Source organism: Myotis brandtii, unplaced genomic scaffold (genome assembly GCF_000412655.1).
Source record: "Myotis brandtii unplaced genomic scaffold, ASM41265v1 scaffold268, whole genome shotgun sequence".
In the NCBI taxonomy this organism is placed as follows: Eukaryota; Metazoa; Chordata; class Mammalia; order Chiroptera; family Vespertilionidae; genus Myotis; species Myotis brandtii.
Genome location: NW_005360187.1, coordinates 2572002 through 2584366, shown reverse-complemented (window position 1 = coordinate 2584366; position 12365 = coordinate 2572002). Strand labels below are relative to the sequence as shown.

The 12365-nt window shown below is 37.7% G+C and overlaps 1 protein-coding gene across 1 annotated transcript in view; it reads left to right on the top strand.

Annotated features, from left to right (window-relative positions):
- Window positions 1–12365, top strand: part of DNAH12 (dynein, axonemal, heavy chain 12) — a 260675-nt gene that overhangs the window by 25329 nt on the left and 222981 nt on the right. The window contains exons 7-10 of the mRNA XM_014541350.1: window positions 6434–6623; window positions 7476–7548; window positions 8600–8758; window positions 8978–9173. Of these exons, the coding sequence (XP_014396836.1) occupies window positions 6434–6623; window positions 7476–7548; window positions 8600–8758; window positions 8978–9173 (618 nt within the window). The remainder of the gene's footprint in view (window positions 1–6433; window positions 6624–7475; window positions 7549–8599; window positions 8759–8977; window positions 9174–12365) is intronic.

Sequence of the window (12365 nt, the reverse complement as noted above, 5' to 3'; positions counted from 1 at the left end):
CCCCCCCCCTCACCCAGTGCACGAATTTCGTGCACCGGGCCCCTAGTATATATATAAAAGGCTAATATGCTAAGTGTCCCTCCAACCATCCAACTGGTTCCTATGACATGCACTGACCACCAGGGGGCAGATGCTCAATGCAGGAGCTGCCATGATGCACACTAGCCATTTACAAAGAAATGGCACCATGGACCTGGCGCCGACAAAGCAACACTCGGCTTCCCCCAAGTGGGACACAGGTCCCGCCACCACCCTATTCAACAGCCCACCAAATTGCAGCCAATGCTGTCAAGACGCCATGCCACAAAATGTGGCCCATAGCCTAGCCCAGCCTGGAAACAGTGGCTGTGGGCGCCGGGTAATGACGTCACGTAGCAATACCCGCTTCCTCTCCCTAGTGACTACCCTCCTTGGAGTTTCTTCAGCCCAGGAACCCGACTTGCTTTATAGCCAGGTGCAAACATTTTACTTAACCAAATATGTGGCCCATAGCCTAGCCCAGCCTGGAAACAGTGGCTGTGGGCGCCGGGTAATGACGTCACGTAGCAATACCCGCTTCCTCTCCCTAGTGACTACCCTCCTTGGAGTTTCTTCAGCCCAGGAACCCGACTTGCTTTATAGCCAGGTGCAAACATTTTACACTTTAACCAAATGTCTGTGAAGCGTTTTCACGTGCCTCATCTCATTTGATCCTCTCAGAAGGTATATAGGAGACTCAGTTGAATCCTATTTTCTTGTCATTAGCTGGAAAATGGAGATTTAGAAAGTTTAGAAACTTGACCTGACTGAAAAGAAGTAAGAAATGGTAGAACTTGAAAATGACTTCAGGTTTTCTCACTGCGCAGAATATAGTCAAACACTGCTACAGTTAAATGTTTCACCCTTTGTTCTCCCTCTGTGATCTACAATAATAATCTGCTTTGTGTGGATATTTACTGCTGTGTTGCTGACAATTACTTGAAAGAGAAGTTGGGGTACTTCACTGGGCTGGTAAAATTTTAGCTAAATCAGAAAGCAGGTCTAATTAAGCAAGTTTATCTACACACATAAAGCTCTCGCTGGCGCCAATTGCACGCGAGTGTTTCCATCTGTCATTGTTGATCATGAATTTGGTTGACACTTCTATTATAGAGAAAGGGCGAATAGTGATATTAAAATATTTCTTTTAATTAATTTCCTTTCAATGTGCACAAATTCGTGCACCAGGCCTCTAGTACTGATATAAGGTGCTAGAGATTTAAAAAAAAGACTATGGGTAACAATAAGGGACTAAGATATGATTGGTGGAAAGATGACAACATGAGAAATTTCTTTAACAGCAAAGGATATGTAAACTCATGGAGCTAGTTATACCAAAGAGGAATTTATACAACATGTTCCCAGAGAGGGGTACAGATTTTCCATTCCTTTAGTGTTCCCCTTGGGGATAGAGGACTAAAGATTCCTTCATGTGGATTGAGGATCTTTGGAAGACCCTCATTTTAGCTATTGTGAGTTTGTTGTTTAAAAATACTTGTCCTCCTTCTCCTTCTGCTTCCCAACTTTTCTGGAGATTTTGGCTGTGAATTTCCTCTTTACTTGGTATAAGAACTAATATGAAACAACCCCTAAACATTCATAAATATCTAATATGAGGCCGGGTGAATTATAAGATATTTCTGTTTATGTGTTTAGCATCCTCACTCTTCCTCCACAGTTTTTGCCTTTTAGTGTTTTACAATCTAAAATAGGTACCTGGGTGTAAAAACATTCATTCACTCCTGAACCCACTGCTCTTGGCAATCTGGCTTCTAGAAACTCCACCACTTCATCATTAATGTCACCATTGACCACTAATTGCCAAATCAAAAAGATATTTTTCCAATATTTCTATCACTAGACCTCCAGTTGACTTTTAAAAAATCTTTTATTTTTGAATAATTGGACAAATGGATCAATGGAACACAATAGATGACCCATTTAACCCCACAAGTGCAATCAACTGATTTTTGAGCAAGGTGCAAAAATCAATTCTATGGAGGAAGGACAGTCTTTTTAATAAATAGGGTGGAGCAAGTAGACATCCATAAAAAAATAAAACAAGTAAACAACAACGAAAGATCCCAAACCTCAGCCTAAACATCTCACTTTGTAAAAAAATTACTAAAAATTGATCATAGATTTAAGTGTAAATTGTAAAACTGTTTTTTAAAGTTTTATAATTAAAAACGGGAGAAATGTAAAACTATAAAAATTTTAGAAGAAAACCTAGGTTGGGCAAAGAGTTCTTAGACATGACACATAAAGCATAATCCATAAAAATTCCCCAAAATTATATTTCATCAAAATTAAGAACTATTGCTCAGGCCAGGGGATTGTCAAGGGTGGAAAAAAAAGGAGACATATGTAATACTCTTTGTAATACTTTAAGCAATAAAACAATAAAAAAAATAAAAAAAAAGTAAGCACTAGCAAAAAAAAAAAAAAAAGAACTATTGCTCAGTGAAAGACCATGTTAAGAGGATGGATAAAAAAGCTACATACTGGGAAAAAATATTCACATATTGCATGTCCAACAAAGGATTTATCTCTAGGATTTATAAAGACCTCTCAAGACTCAACATTATAAAACAAGCAAGAACCTTGTATGCATATATGCATGGCCCATGACCACAGACAATGGGGCTGTGAGGGCCTGGGGTGATAGGTGGGGTGGGCTGTAGGGGGTCAATTGTGCTGCTTGTTTGCAGGTTGTGGACCTTTGAGATATTTTATGAAAGTCTGCAGGGTGTGATCCATTTGTATGGCAACACCATTGGAAGCAGCTTAGTTGGGTCCTCAAGTTGAGTGGGACAGGGTCTCAGGGAATTGACCAGGGCAGGAAGAATGGTGTAAGCCAGGTTGATGGAGACTCAGGTATGGCAGTCACTGATGGCTGAGGGGGGAGGCTCAGCAAAGGAACAGTGTCTTCTGCCAGCAGAGAAAGCTGCTCCTCCTGCCCTTGCCCTGTAGCCATCCTTCTATGATCCATCTATCTTAAAAACCATGAGTTTATACTAATGCCTCCTATTCTGATTCAACATCACAGGGTTCATTCTAGTCTTTTGAGAAACGTGGCTTTTAAGAAACACAATTATTTATTTACTAGAGGCTCAGTGCATGAAATTCGTGTACGGGTAGGTTCCCTAGCAGCTGCCTGCTGCTGGCCAGGTCCTCCCTTCATTCTGTGCCACACCCTAGTGGTCAGTGCACATCATAGCGAGTGATCGAACTCCCAGTTGGTTGAACTCCTGGTTGGTTGAACTCCTGAGGGGACACTTTGCATATTAGGCTTTTATATATATAGATTTTGTTAAATCCTAAAATATACATAAACAGTTGTAAAATTAGTAACTCATAACACATGAAAACAAACCTATTCACTATAGTTCAGTGTTTTTCTATATATTTTTTTGTACTTAGCTTGAAGGTACACAGTCTAAATGCTGTGTTCAAAAGTTACCATGGTTAGTTCTATACCTCTTCCAGTATGACTATATTATTAAGTTGATATCCAGTTAGCTTCATTTCTTTCTGTGTGTGTGTGTGTGTGTGTTTTAAATTTTGAGTTTCTCTTCCCCTCATTCTTACTGATTTTCTTTACTTATATTTTGAGCATGTGAAACAATAGCATGGCTTAAAAGTCAGAACTATAGTAAAATGTATACTTCTGTCCCTTTTACTCTGTTCCCATCCTCCCCAAATTTTCTACCTATTCCAATACTCTCCATTTATATAACCAAGGTCATTATTTCTGGCTTATTTTTCCTGTGATTAATTTTTTATAAAAAAACATATATGTTTTTTTCTTTTATCTTGCACAAAATGTATCAGATTATAAATATTCTTTTGCATTTTGTTTATCCTAGAACTCATTCCATATTAGTTCATAGAGATTTTCATTCTTTTCTTTTTGCCAGCTTTATCAATATATAATTGATATATAACATTGTGTACATTTAAGGTGTTGATTCAACTTCCTCATTCTTTTTTACTGCTGCACAGACTACCAATGTGTGGAATATATAATAATTTATTCAACCCCTCTTAAATGCGTCCAGTATTTTGCTACAGTGAATAACCTTGTGTATATGTGTTTTCATATTGTTGACGGTGTATTTTCAATTTCTAAAAGTGGAACTTCTGGGTCAATATGTGGTTTTATTAGATATTACAAAGTTTCATTCCACATGAGTTGTGGTAGTTTGCCTTCCTATTCACAGTTTATGAGAGTGTTGCTTCTTTATAGTCTTACCACATTATGTGGGACCTGTATTTTTTTTTCAATTAGCTGACAAATGAGATCTCAGGATGGTTTAAATTTGCTTTGTCTAATTATGAGTGAGATTAACATTTTTTTCATAAGTTTAGGGGCCATTTTAATAATATTTTTATTGTGAAATGGTTTATATCTTCTGCCTAATTTTCTATTGGATTCTGGTCTTATTTTCCCCTAAATTAAAAAAAAATTATAAAATACAACTAACATAAAATTTATTATTTTTAAAAGAATGTATTTTTATTTATTTCAGAGAGTAAGGGAGAGTGGGATAGAAACATCAGTGATGAGAGAGAATCATTGATTGGATGCTTCCTGCACACCCCAACTGGGGATCGAGCCCGCAACCCAGGCAAGTGCCCTGACTGGGAACTGAACCTGTGTCCTCCTGGTTCATAGGTTGACACTCAACCACTGAGTCATGCCGGCTGGGCTAACAAAAAAATTACCTTAAACATTTTAAGTGTATAGTTTAATGATGTTAAGTATTTGCATATTGTTGTGCAACACATTTCCAGAACTTTATCTTTCAAAACGGAAACTTATTAAATAACAACTCCACATTTGCCTCTCTCTTCAGTCCCTGGCAACTACCATTCTATTTCCTGTTTCTATGAATTTGAGTTTGACTACTCTGGATACCTCATATAAGTGGAATAATATGCTGGTTTTTTTGTCACCAGCTTATTTCATTTAGCATAATGTTCTCAAGGTTCATCCATTTACTAAATTTAAGTATTTTTTATACTTTATTTGAGATATATATTGCAAATATTTTATACCAGATTGTCAGTTGTCTTTTGACCTTCATATTGTGACTTTTTTTTTTTTACCATGCAAATATTTTTATGTAGTCAGAATTTTTCAATTATTTTTTCCCTTTTGTATCTGGAATTTGAAGCAAAGAAATTTTTCTATACACTCAAGTTATAGAAAAATTTATTCTTTTCCCCCTAGTCTTTGTATAGTTCCACTGTTTAATTTAAATTCCTGAACTATATGGAACTTATTCTTGTGTATAGTGTAAGGTAGTGATTATATTTTTCTTTTTCCACATGGCTAACCAGTTATCCCAGAACTATTCATTAAGTACTTCATCTTTGGCCTGGCTGGTGTGGCTTAGTGGTTTATGAACCAGGTCACGGTTTATTTGCCAGGATTGCAGGCTCAATCCCCAGTAAGGGGCATGAAGGAGGCAGCCAATCAATGATTCTCATTATTGATGTTTCTGTCTCTCTCTCCCTTCCTCTCTGAAATCAATAAAAAATAAAATAAAAAGAAACGACTTCATCTTTGCTCCAGTGATTTGAGATGCCGCATTTACCATATACTAAAATTCTTATGAACTGGACCTATTTCTGGACTTTTCATTTTTTACCACTGATTTATCTATTAATGCACCTGTACTACACAGTTCTAATTAAAGAAATTTTATAGTATATTTTAATGTCTCCTAGGGCTAGTCCTTTTTTGTAGATTTTCTTTCTCCGGGATTTCTTGGTTATTCTCACATGTTTATTGTTCCACATGAATTCTATGCTTGTCTAGTTCCATAAAATATGTGTAGATATTTATATTAGTATTGCATTAAATTAATTTTGGCACCAACTGAAATTTTCATGATGTTAAAATGTCTTCACCAAGATCTAGTGTTGTCTTTCTATTTATTTGTGTCTATTTTTGTTATACTTCTCATTGCTAGGGGAGAATTTATGAAATTATACTATACTGCTTTGTACCAGAATATAATCTCCAAGACAGCATGGGCTTTGTATGTTTTGTTTTTACTACTGTATCCTTAGCATTTGGAACAATATCTAAATATTTGTTGAATTTGTGAATATTTGTTGAGTTAAGGAAGTTAGATAAAACGTCTTTGTTTTGCCTTGAGAAAAGGAGAAATATACCAAGAACATTATTTAGGTGAGAACTCATCATAAATAAAGAAGAATATAAAATGGTATCTGTAGATTGTACTTTGGGTTAAAATCTTTTTATTCTGAAAGTATGTTATTTCGCAATATACTAGTATTTTTATTCTCAGGGAAAATTTTGTCTTGAGAACACAGAGCTTAGTAGTTACATTGAAATGCTACTTCATTTAGAACATTTACTTTTTTCTTATTACATTCTCAGTTGAACTATATTTATATGAAGCAATGTGTAGAAAGTAGTCCTATAGTACCTATTCAGCAGGAATGGCTGGATCACATGTTAATGCTGGTACCTGAGTCTTTAAAGCAAGGGAAAAAAAGAGAGGAACTCCTTCAAAGTCTCATCAGTGAAGTGTCAAGTGACTTTGAAAAAAGCACGAAGAGGTATTTGGGTAAGTAATATATAGCACCGTTGCTCCCCTGCTACTCCCAATAAAAAGCAGAAATATGAATAATGCATGTTATATTTTTAGCTATATGTATTCTTAAATATTATTTTTATTTAAATGTTTATTTTGAGCCTATAATGTCAAAATATTTGCAATTTAAGGCCATTTTTAGTAATTTTTATATGCTTATTAGCTAAATAGCTTTTTAGATTTTCACTTTGTCTTTATAATTCTTGCTACACTATGTACTGGATTGTAAAATAAAATTAACAGATTTGGGGAGATTTATTAGGGATTTAACCTTTGCAATTTTTATTGGAATAAATTTTCTTAAGAGGCCATGGCAGTGACTTTTCAGTAGACAGAGAGAGAATAACTGAGAACTTACTAAAGCTGTACCATATTTGAATTTACCTTCAAAGTAAGGCCAAAGCAGTATCAAAAGTGATTTTGTTGCAAGTAAAGGGATTTTTTCTTATACTCATTTAATGTACAATAAACTGTACCATTCAATATCAAGAGTTAGAAACTTTGATTTGAGTTATAGAAAATAACTATAGTTTTATTTAAATAAACTAAGCAGAAAAATGCTTTATTTCTGAAACAATCTAAAATGGGAGGAAAGTCTAGAAGTATGTATCAATATTATGAATGATTACTGGGCTCATGCTTAAAGAGTATAAGCTTTATTGGAGTATATTAACAAAAGGACTATCCTAGTAAACATTTTTTTTGAAATTATGAGATTCCAAGTTGATGGATTCTCATTTCATTCTCTGTAAAATCTTGGTTCAAAATGTTATTGATCATCTTTAAAGGGTTTTCAAGAAGTATTAATACATATATGTATTTTAGTGAAGAGTGTTCTTGTGAAACCTCCAGTTAACTGGCTTGAAGATGATGGAGGTCCTTTACCTGAATTCCCTGTGTGAGTAAATTATTTTCAAAACAGTGTTGCACCTAGGTTTTGATAATAGATTGAAAATAAACTGATCTTGCCCTGGCTGGTTTGGCTTAGTGGATAGAGCGTCGGCCTGTGGACTGAAAGGTCCTGAGTTCAATTCCAGTCAAGGGCACATGCCCGGGCTGTGGGCTTGATCCCCAGTGAAGGGCATGAGGCAGTCGATCAATGATTCTCTCTCATCACTGATGTTTCCATCTCTCTCTCTCTGTCTCCCTTCCTCTCTGAAATCAATAAAAATATTTAAGAAAAAGAAAATAAACTGATCTTTTATTTAAGTCTACAGCTGTGAAACTCAAAGGTATTTTGAACACACCTAAAAAAATAGTACTACTGCTGATTTTCTTTCTCCCCCAAAGTATCCTCTGTACTTATGTAGTTTTAATCTATACAATTAGGGGAACTGTGCATATGGATGCACAGTTCAATTTGACCTTAAGTGAGCTTCAGTGTATGCCAAATAGATTTCTCCATCCCTTCTCCCCATTACTAAGGACTGTGTTGATTTATCTCTGCCCAAGGTAACTGAGCCAGAGCACAGTGGAAGTTAGTAGGGTACTCATGCCTGGCCCATCAGTCTTCCTTACCCACAAATGATCTTTGTTCTCAGTATAGTGGTTAGCAGAGGGTAAGGGGGTAGGGGGAGTATGAAGAGGATAGAGGGTGTCAAATATTTGGTGACAGGAGACTAGACTTAGGGTGGTGAGCACACAATGGAATATACAGATGTTGTATTATAAAGTTGTACACTTGAAACCATGTTATTAATCAATGTTACTCCAATAATTTAATTTAAAAAATTTAAATGACCTCTGATCTCTCTGAGGATAATGCACTTTCAAAATCTTGATGTATTTTTATTACATGCATATTTCCTAAGGCTTCCATGCCCTTAGGATTTCCCTCTTCTTAATCCGCAGTTTTCTCTCTTTAATATTAATTCCATATCATAAATATTATTCCTAAAACTTAGAGTATATTGTTTGAATCCTGTTTAACATGGTGTATTGCTTTCCAGAGGCCTAGATTATTCCAATCCTTGGCATGGTAGCTATGTGCAGGCAAGAAATCAAATACTATCTAATTTGCACATTGTTCATCCAATTATGAAGATGTTACTGGACCTTGGTTACAAGACATTTGCTAATACACTTTTGCTGGACTTAACAGGAATTAGGTAAAACCCATATTTATTAATTAACATTTAAAATGTGAATGTCTCCTGTTTGAGTCTTTATATTTTTGACTATATAATTTTTAAAACTCACTGATAAATCTTCAGAACTTTTCTTTAGATTTCAAAAAATTTTAAATTTTTTATTTGTTTTAACAATTACATATCAAGACCAGTATCTATCATTTGCTTTAAAATCATTTTTATTTTTCTCATAAATAGAGCTAAAGGCCCAATTGATTGTGAATCACTGAAAAATGATCTATCAATACAAGCTAGGAAGGCAGAAGAGAAGATAATGAACACATGGTATACAAAGGTTATAAATCTTTTTACCAAGAAGGAAGCTCTCGAAGGCATTAAACCTGAAAAGTTGGATTCATTTTATAACTGTGTTTCGACACTTATGTCAAATCAGGTAAATATGTTTTATGTATTTTAAGTGATAATGTTATTAAAATTAGTTTGGTATCCTATACAATGAAAGCCTAATATGCTAAGTGTCCAGTCTTCTGGTCAGCCATTCAACCAATCAAAGTCTAATATGCTAATGATATGCTAAGGCCGCTCAACTGCTCGCTATGACGTGCACTGACCATCAGGGCAGACAGTCGACCAGTCACTATGACATGCACTGACCACCAGGGGGCAGACGCTCTGACCAGTAGGTTAGCTTGCTGCTGGGGTCTGGCCAATTGGGACTGATCAAGATGGGCTGGACATGCCCTGGATCCCTCCCGTGGTCCCTCCCCGGCTGGCCAAACTCCCGTGTCCCTCCCTAGCCCCGATTGTGCACCGGTGGGGTCCCTCGGCCTGGCCTGCGCCCTCTTGCAATCTGGGCTGAGTGACACTGCCCCCCCACCACCTCGAGTGCACGAATTTTGTGCACCGGGCCTCTAGTTTTAAATAAAATTCTATTTAGACATAGTGTTAAGTAATTATTTTGAAGTAAGTTATAAAAATATTTTTACTATAATTTTGTGAAACCACAGCCTGCATAGCTTGGGTTCAAAGCCTGGAGAAAGAGCTGACATGCAAATTAATATACAAGACAAGATATATAAATTTAGAAATTATGGGGGAAGCCAGATGGAAACTATTTCTAGTGACTAAGTTCCGCTGAATCTCCGGATCCATCTCCTTTTCATTTACTAGGATACACAATTACCCTTTAGGAATGCAAACAGGCATATCAAAGGTAAAGTTTAGTAAACAGTAAAAGATTATCAGGTTAGGGGATTGCCTTGGGCCACTCAGTTAGCAGCAGGTAACATGCAGATATTCAGCCCTGCTGAATTTCAAAGCCCCATTCAGCCTTCTGAAGGACTTCTCGCATTTGTATATTAATTACTGTTGATCTTTGCCTTCAACATAATTTTATTTTAATAAATTAAGCAGAAAAATGCTTTATTTCTGAAACAATCTAAAATGGAAAGTCTAGAAGTATGTATCAATATTGTGAATGATTACTGGGCTCATGCTTAAAGATTATAAGCTTTATTGAAGTATATTAACAAAAGGATTATCCTAGTAAACATTTTTTTTTTTAATTATGAAATTCCAAGTTGATGGATTCTCATTTCATTCTCTGTAAAATCTTGGTTCAAAATGTTATTGATCATCTTTAAATGACAAACAGAAAGAGAATATTAATTTTATGCTCTTCAGGTTTTTACTATTGCAGAAAAACAATTCTAGAAAAAGAGGGTTTTTTTTTGTTTGTTTGTTTTAATTTTTTAAGAACTGCCAGACTTTTTCCAAAGTGGCTGCATCATTTTATTTTATTTATTTATTTTTTTAATATTTTATTGATTTTCTACAGAGAAGAAGGGAGAGGGATAGAGAGCCAGAAACATCGATGAGAGAGATCGATCAGCTGCCTCCTGCATGCCCCCCACTGGGGATGTGCCCACAACCAAGGTACATGCCCTTGACTGGAATCGAACCTGGGACCCTTCAGTCCGCAGGCCGACGCTCTATCCACTGAGCCAAACCGGTTCGGCGATTTTATATAGTCTTTACTTATTTTTTATTGATTTTAGAAAGGAAGGGAGAGGGAGGGAGAGATAGAAACATCAATGAGAAGAGAGAATCATTGATTGGCTGCCTCCTGCACGCCCTACACTGGGGATCGAGCCTGCAACCTGGGTCAATTCATAGGTTGACACTCAATCACTGAACTATGCTGGCTGGGCTAGAAAAAGAGTTTTGAATAAAAACTTCCCCTGTGGCCCATCTGGTGTGGCTCAGTGGTTAAGTATCGATGCAGTTCGATTATTGGTCAGGGCACATACCTGGGTTGTGGGCTCAATCCCCAGTAGGGGGCATGCAGGAGGTAGCCAGTTGATATTGATGTTTCTTATCAATGTTTATATATCTCTCTCCCTCTCCTTACCTCTATCTATAAAATCAATGAAAAAAAAATTTAAAACAAAGAACCTTCCCCTATGGCTGGTAAAGATCTCCAAAGATTTTATGAATTTTGCAATGTATCTTTAAAAGGATAATCCTATATAATAAAAGGGTGATATGCAAATAGACTGAACGGCAGAACAACCACTCAAAGCGTAATATGCTAATGATATGCTAAGGCTGCTCAGCCGCTCGCTATGATGTGCACTGACCACCAGGGAGCAGATGCTCCGACCAGTACATTAGCTTGCTGCTGGGGTCTGGCCGATCGGGACTAAGCGAGATGGGCTGGACACGCCCTGAAGCCCTCCTGCGGTCCCTCCCCTGCCCGATCGTGCACCAGTGGGATTCCTCGGCCTGGCCTGCACGCTCTCGCAATCCGGGAGCCCTCGGGGATGTTGGAGAGCCGGTTTCAGCCAGATCCCGAAAGCCACTCCCCTCGGAAGGGCACCAGACACAGGGCTCATGGCTGGTGAGCACTGCTGCATCAGCATGAGCCTCTCCAGATCGGGACTGATTGGGCACGAGCCTGTGGCAGGTACAGTGGGGCCAGGATGAGTGGGAGCAGCAGGTAGGAGCTGCAGGCGGCATTGAACTTCGGGTTTTGGCCCAATCCCTGCAGGCCACCCAGAGGGACCCACCTGTGCATGAATTTGTGCACTGGGCCTCTAATAAATATATATATAGTATATAATACTATAACTAATATATATGATTTTCTTTCTGTCTTTATCCCCTTAAGAGAACTATGATCATTTGATGAGAAGTAAAGAGATGAGGAACATTTTGAAGATCACTTAGATCTATATTTGTCTGTTTGGGTAAATTTCCAATAGTTGGTTAATTATAAGAATACACTAGAGGCCCAGTGCACGAATTTGTGCATGGGTGGGGTCCAGCTGGACTGCCCCATGGGGGCTGATTGGGCTGAGCCAGCTCGGGGGAGGGAACATAGGAGGTTGGCCGGCCAGCCTCACTTCCGATCAAGGTATTGGGGGGCCTATTGGGGGTGGGGCCAGCTGGGGTGGAGGAACCGCCCACCCCCCATCAGGCCAGTTGGCTAGCAGCAGTGCATGTCATAGCGACTGGTCGTTCCAGTCGTTACGGTCGTTTCGGTGTGCTGGTTGCTTGGCTTTTATATATAGAGACTAGAGGCCCGGTGCACAAAAATTTGTGCACTCGGGGGGCGGGGGGGGGG